General features: G+C 40.6%; 1 protein-coding gene across 1 annotated transcript; it reads left to right on the forward strand.

Moving 5' to 3' along the window:
* Nucleotides 1–5,940: 5,940 nt before the first annotated feature.
* Nucleotides 5,941–7,075, forward strand: LOC130405406 (extracellular calcium-sensing receptor-like). Its single transcript, XM_056610469.1, has one exon. The coding sequence runs from the start codon at nucleotides 5,941–5,943 to the stop codon at nucleotides 7,039–7,041; it is 1,101 nt and encodes a 366-aa protein (XP_056466444.1). The 3' UTR covers nucleotides 7,042–7,075.
* The last annotated feature ends 352 nt before the right edge of the window (nucleotides 7,076–7,427 follow it).

A 7,427-nucleotide genomic window follows, 5' to 3' on the forward strand; every position in this document is an offset into this window, starting at 1 on the left:
GAATTGACTTGTATTCCCAAAACTATTTCATATTCAATCGTTAAAAACTTTTGAATGAACTAGGATTTTCAACAATGCCCTTGGAAATTCATAATGTAAAAATTAAAAAGTCACTGAGTTCCTAACCAAGCGAATCAAATGCATAATGGCATTGTGTAAAACCCTATTTGTGTGCTGTTCATAGAAACAACGCTATGTCATCGTATGAAATCTCAGGTATTGTAGCAACTTAAGGAAAAAAAGAATATGACGATTCATTTACAGAAATAAATCCTAGACACTGGTTATAAAACAAAGGATGGGATTGTCAAAAAAGTACTTGTGGAATGTCAAAGGGCCCGATAAAAGTGACATGCAGATAGATGTTGTAGATCAAGACTCACCAACTACAGCAGTTACCCTACCAGATCATGAACTTATTTTGAGTCATATAACTGCGATAGGCCATTTGCCACATAAAACGCCACCTGGACAGCTACGGATACCAATGCAGAAAAATCATGGATTTAGAAACCAACCTTAATGCTAGGCAAAAGGTCAAAGATGTGGATTTCTTTGATGGCGAAGACCATAGCGTGGGAGAGACACAATTCATACGTGTTCATGCTGCAAAGAAATGGGATTATGCATCCATTATATTTTACAGTTAGAGCAGCTGATATAAAGTAAAAAACCTCAAGGAGCCTGATTTACCCAAGCACAGCCCAGAAACATATTGTTGAACCTAATGCACATTCTAGAATGATTTACCCCTTTCACTAGTCATTCTGTAGGTCAGGCCCAAACCATTTCATGACATTATTACCTGGCAAGTTAAGTTCCGAATCGGTGACCCTAACAATAAAAGATGCTCTGTGCTTGAAGAACACTATGGGCCCTATCTTGCATCCGGCGCAAGTGACTTAGTCACTGGCGCATGTATCGTTGCTAGTTTACAACTGGCGCAGAGCGTTCTTTTCCCACCAGCGCCACTCGCCGGTAAATTAGGGATTGATCATGCGCCCCAAGGGGCGGTTCGGCGGAAGGAGGAGGCGTGTTCTGGCGCAAACGGTATTTTGCCGTTTCTGAATACCATTGCGCTACTGACCAGGAAATACCTGGTTGGCAATGTCTATTACCGCGGGGACACATGCATATTAGGATAGCATACAATACTGATAAGAAACAATGTTTATAATGGATTGCGTATATCATTAAATAGAACCACAGTTACCGCATATCATATTTTATATCATATACGTTTTCTTTGCCAAAATTTATTTGAGGACTCAGTATTTCTGAAGTTGTGGAAGAAAACCCCTTATTCCATATGTGAATTAGGCCATATTATTTGGCATTAACTGAGCCATTTGCAGTTTGAAATTCATGTGCATCTGTCTCATCGGAGACTGCAGACGCGCTGTCAAAATATCAACTCGTCCGATTCAAATCAGTCATGGCTCTTAAAGGGGATGGGAGCTGGCACTCTCACTGGTTTGTTGGACGTTACGCCCAAACCACACCTACGGGTAATTAGGCTGCTTCAGACCAACCCTTTTGACACTTGCGCCGCGACGCAAGTGTCATTTATCCGCCTGTAAAATAGCGATAGCGTCTTAGAACCGCCCACAAAGCTACTTGCGCTTTGCGATTCCCACTTGCGTTTCAGACCGTTAAAATAGGGCCCTATGTCTGTTACAATATTCAAACAGACTCCTCCAACTGAGAAAACAGCCAAAACAATTGTCCCTGTATCTCCTGCATGGAGAGAAACTCAACAGGCTTAGAAAGACATGAAATATTCTCTTTATTGGCCCAGAACTCACAGGGACAAGGCAAAGATCATCATGAATAAAATGTGTTAAGGTACGGCCACACTGAGCTCATTACGCACGTAAGATTACACGCGTTACGCGCCTAACCTGACGCTTGATCAATGTGTGTCACAAAAATGGTTCAACGCACCTGAAGTATTGCTTATTTCTCCATTGGGACATGGTACACAGTCATAGCAACAAAACATAGAAAAAACTTGAATTCCTGGTGGAATCTTTTCACTGCATAGGAACAGAGACAGCTGCTGCACACAGCCAAACAAGTAACTCCTGTCTGTGCAGGAGTAAACAGCTTTAAACACCATGTTTTTGACCTGTGTGTACATTTTCGACTCGACACGACACGACTCGACACGGTAGCAGCGCGGGTGCTTTTCCACCGCAAATAGTACCTCCGGGACGTGGGCGGGGTCGTCTGCGCGAAAGGGCCGTGACGTATTTTTGTACGCGACGCAAACAACACCTACGTAACCCACACATGGACAGAACCCACATAACAACAATGGAGAACATCGATGCGATGGTATTCGTGTTCGTATTATTAGCCTGCATGTTGAAGAAGTGGAATATGTTGGCTGCGGCGCTACTATGGCTGTTCTATCGTTACCAGCATGGTTGCCATGTCGCTCTCATGACTTCGTCACACTCTCTGGCCAATCAGTGGCCGGCCGTCTGCCGACGTCACCTTTTAGCATCGGCTCAGCCGCTTGGAACCTAGAGCGAGGCGGTACTAGAAAAAGCAGCCACTTGAGGTACTAGATCGCGGTGGAAACGCAAAAAAGGCGAGCTGAGTCGAGTCGAGTCGTGTCGAGCTGGTACCATGCAGTGGAAAAGCGGCAGGTTTAAATACACCAGGTTGACAGTTTATGTCCTAGGTGTTCCTAGAAATACATTTCTTATGAAATAAGATAATTTCTTTGATGTATATATGTCCATGTGTTTAACATGCTCGTTATGGTGCAGTGTGTAGGATTTAGTGGCTAGTGGAGAGCATGCAAATTGCAATCATCTGAATAAAATAATAGAACAATTTATATTTATAAATTAAAATGAATGTAATAAAATATGAATCAGTAGATTATATTAACTTTTTGCTTTGATTCCCTTCTGTTATTTCATAGTAATGCTTCCATTTACGTTTTGTGTTCATTTGTGACAAACACATAGCGTTGCTGACATTGTCTTTTCACTTTTTCCCACTGGCCATGGAGGAAGTGCTTGCACTCTTTCCTCAGCCACTGCATGTCTATTTATCTATTGTTTCACCAGTTGCTATGAGGTGGTCTGGGAAAATCTGGTGGACATATCACAAATAACAAATGTTTGTGACATTTACTGCTCAAAAAATCGATTTGAGTTATTGCTTTAGTACGAATCACTTAGGGAATGTAGCAAGTTACAATGATGGATAATGATGTTTAATGAATGAGGTTTGTCTGTAAACATGATATTGTTCGTTTGAACGCGGTATCATTACGACAGGGCAATAATAGATATACTTTGCTGTTATTATCTCAATACAGTCAAGGTACGCCCCATAAATGTCTGCCACTCCTTAAAAAATATTATTTAAAAATATTTAAATAGGCAAAGGGGATGGCATTTGAATGTTTATAAAGTTCAGTGTCTGAGAAATAACGTAGTTTGAGGAGGGTAGGGTCAGATTGGAGGGCAGTCATGAAAGCTCATAAAGAATCACACCTGCTCATATGTGTATGTTTGGTTGTGTTCTCTTTCTCTTCCCTTATGTCTTCAACAGGTCCCTTCTATTGTACATTACAGAGAAATTTTAATCTGAATGGAATGCACAAGTTTGGGGATGTTATTCTGGGAGGAATCTTTGAGATGAACTTTTTCACTGCATTTTCTGAACTGTATTTTACTTCAGAGCCGAATGATCCCATCTGCCATGGGTGAGTCCGTCTAGGATGGTGTTGATCAAGGGTAATAACCATCCACTGACATGGAATACTTTTGCTAACACACAGATTTTGTATTATTACTATTATTATTATTGTTTTTCAGCTTTGATGTTCTAGGTTTCAGACAGGCCCAGACCATGGCCTTTGCTGTTGATGAAATTAACAGGAACTCCAAACTGCTTCCTAACATATCGTTGGGATACAGTCTTTATGATAGCTGCAGCGATCTAGGGATCTCATTCCGTGCAGCTCTGTCTATGACCAGTGGCAGAGGAGAGCCGTTTCAATTAAATGAGAGCTGTTACGGTTATCCTCCTGTATTGGGTATTGTGGGAGATTCTTCCTCAACGCGTACTATTGCAATTTCTAGTATCCTAAGCTTGTACAGTCTACCAATGGTAAGTCATATTTCAGAAAACCATATGGTTGAGGATCGTCACTTCCTTATCAATTATTAATGGAAAATATTCAACATTAGGGTCAAATTAGTGTCGGCCTTGACAATAAGTATATCTTTGCCTTTTAGGTCAGTTATTTTGCCACTTGTTCCTGTCTGAGTGACAGGAGGCAGTTCCCATCATTTTTTAGAACTATTCCAAGTGACGCATTTCAGGTAGTTTAATTACAACAGGAATATTATTTGCCTGCATGAATTAAGCATGGATGAATTTTGAATACATTATTGAAACAAATCTCCTCCTAAATGTTAAAACAAATATTTTTCTTGTTGTATCAGGTGCGAGCTATGCTCCAGATTCTGAGGAGGTTTGGCTGGACTTGGGTTGGCCTACTGATCAGTGATGACGACTACGGACGCCACGCCGCCCATTCATTCCAGTCAGACCTTGCCCACTCTGGTGGAGGCTGTCTGGCTTATCTAGAGGTTCTGCCCTGGGGAAACGATGTTGCTGAAATACAGAGGATTGTCGGCATAATGAAGAAATCCACATCCCGTGTGGTTACTATTTTTGCACATCAAAGCAACATGCTTAATCTCATGGAAGAGGTTTGTTTTGTTTTTTAAATAGGGGTCTAGAATGTTTTTGGATGAAAATTCTGTTCAAAGTGAAAGCTAAATTATGTTTCAGTAGATAACATTAATGGATTCAGCACTGATTATGGATTGAGCACTATATCATATTTTAAGCATTCCAATCCACAGGTGGTAAAGCAGAATGTTACAGGCCTGCAATGGATGGCCAGTGAAGCCTGGTCTACAGCCATTGTTCTTCAGACCCCCAGCTACATGCCTTTTCTTGCAGGCACTCTGGGCATTGCCATCCGCCGGGGAGAGATACCAGGCCTCAGGGACTTCCTACTGAGAATACGCCCTGACAAGGACATACTCAGCAACCAGGACAACAATTTAGTGCGGATTTCACATGACACACTGATTCAGAATCACAAGAAAATATCTTATGTTACAAACATATGTATACATATGTTTGCTAATCACCTTATTTATGAATTTCCCTTCATTAGGTCAAGCAGTTTTGGGAGCACATATTTCAGTGCAAATTTGTATCCCCTGGCTTGGAATTTGAAGGGCAGACTCAAGAAAGACTGTGTACAGGGAATGAGGTTTTAAGGAATATAGAGAATGAATTCCTGGATCTTTCTAACCTCAGGCCAGAGTACAATGTGTACAAGGCGGTATATGCCCTGGCACATGCCCTACATGACCTTCTGCAGTTTGTTCCAGGAAGTGGGCTATTCAAAGGTCAAAGCTCAGCCAGTCTACAGGGACTAGAGTCATGGAAGGTCTGTTTTCAGGCTCATTCAAGTATAAAATAAAATAAACATTATTGTTTTTAACATTAACCTTTTTTCCACCTACCATACAGCTTTTACATCACTTGCAAAGAGTCAATTTCACAACTGATTTTGGTGATCAAGTGTCATTTGATGAGAATGGTGATGCTTTACCAATCTATGATGTGATGAACTGGAGGTGGCTCCCAGATGGAGGTACAGAGGTTACAAATGTGGGAGAGGTTAAAGAAATTACCTCCAAAATCGATAATCTCATTCTTGAGGAAGACAAAATATTTTGGAATTTTGAATCTAAAAAGGTCTTCTTAAACGCTACCTATTGTCCATGATATCATACTTTTAAATGTAAATTATTTTTAAATGCAATCAACTTGTTACCCCCTTAGCCTCCAAAGTCAGTGTGTAGTGAGAGCTGTCCCCCAGGTACCCGCATGGCCAGGAAGAAGGGCGAACCGGTCTGCTGCTTTGACTGCATTCCTTGTTCAGAAGGAATGGTTAGCAATGAGACAGGTTTGTTTGCAATACACATTTGTATGCAATTCGCATCTATTTTGCATATATTGACGAATGCAACCACCAACCATTTGAATACATTTAATAATTACTCTTGTTTGTTAGATTCAATGGAATGTACCAGCTGTCTTGAGGATTTTTGGTCCAACTCCAAACATGATCATTGTGAACCAAAAAGCATGGAATTTCTTTCTTACACGGAACCCCTGGGAATCTCCCTGACCACTGCCTCATTATTTGGAGCACTTTTATGCACTATTGTTTTGGGAATCTTCACCTATCATCGTACAACGCCAGTGGTTAGGGCCAACAACTCAGAGCTTAGCTTCCTCATTCTGCTGTCACTCAAATTATGCTTCTTGTGCTCATTACTTTTCATTGGTCACCCAAGGCTGTCGACCTGTCAGTTGAGGCATGCAGCGTTTGGGATCAGCTTTGTGCTTTGTGTCTCGTGTATCCTGGTAAAGACCATGGTAGTTCTGGCGGTTTTCAAGGCTTCCAAACCAGGTGGTGGTGGTATTCTTAAGTGGTTTGGGGTAATGCAACAGAGAGGGACTGTTTTATTTCTTACTTTAATACAAGCAGCAATTTGCACAACCTGGCTTGTGTCTTCCTCACCAACTCCTCGTAAAAACACACAGTACCACAATGACAAGATAATAGTTGAATGTGAAGTGGGGTCGAAAATTGGATTTGGATTATTATTAAGCTATATTGGCTTACTGGCTATTCTCAGTTTCTTGCTTGCTTTCTTGGCACGGAATCTACCAGATAACTTCAACGAGGCCAAGTTTATCACCTTCAGCATGTTGGTCTTCTGTGCTGTTTGGATAGCCTTCATCCCAGCTTATATCAACTCCCCTGGTAAATATGCAGATGCTGTAGAGGTATTTGCCATTCTAGCTTCCAGTTTTGGGCTGTTACTGGCACTATTTGGACCAAAGTGTTACATAATTATCCTTAAGCCTGAGAAAAACACAAAACAAGCTTTAATGGGACGAGGCACACCAAGATCATGAAAATGTGGTTACCTGGTTATCTTTTTAAAGGAATATATTTAGTCAGTAAGTAGAATTTACACAATACCTACTCCATAAACTGTTATCTCTAAATTAATGATTGTGGTTGCTAAGCAAGCCAGACTATTGTTATCATGTGTCTTAATATTATAGATTTATTATTATTTCTCTTTTGCCTAATTAACTGTAATTATCTGCCCCTAGAGTTTGAGGCATAAAAACAAAACCAATTTCAAAAAATTTGCAGATATCAGTGTAGTGCACGTCTCCTTTTAGACTAAGAACAATGCAAACCTTTTTCAAATGTATTTATAATATTGCAACATTTTATCGCAATTTCTGAAACTTGATGTCTGGGCATTATTTGACATGCTGAATATTAGGTC

The sequence above is a fragment of the Gadus chalcogrammus genome, chromosome 16 (genome assembly GCF_026213295.1).
Source record: "Gadus chalcogrammus isolate NIFS_2021 chromosome 16, NIFS_Gcha_1.0, whole genome shotgun sequence".
Lineage (NCBI taxonomy): Eukaryota > Metazoa > Chordata > Actinopteri > Gadiformes > Gadidae > Gadus > Gadus chalcogrammus.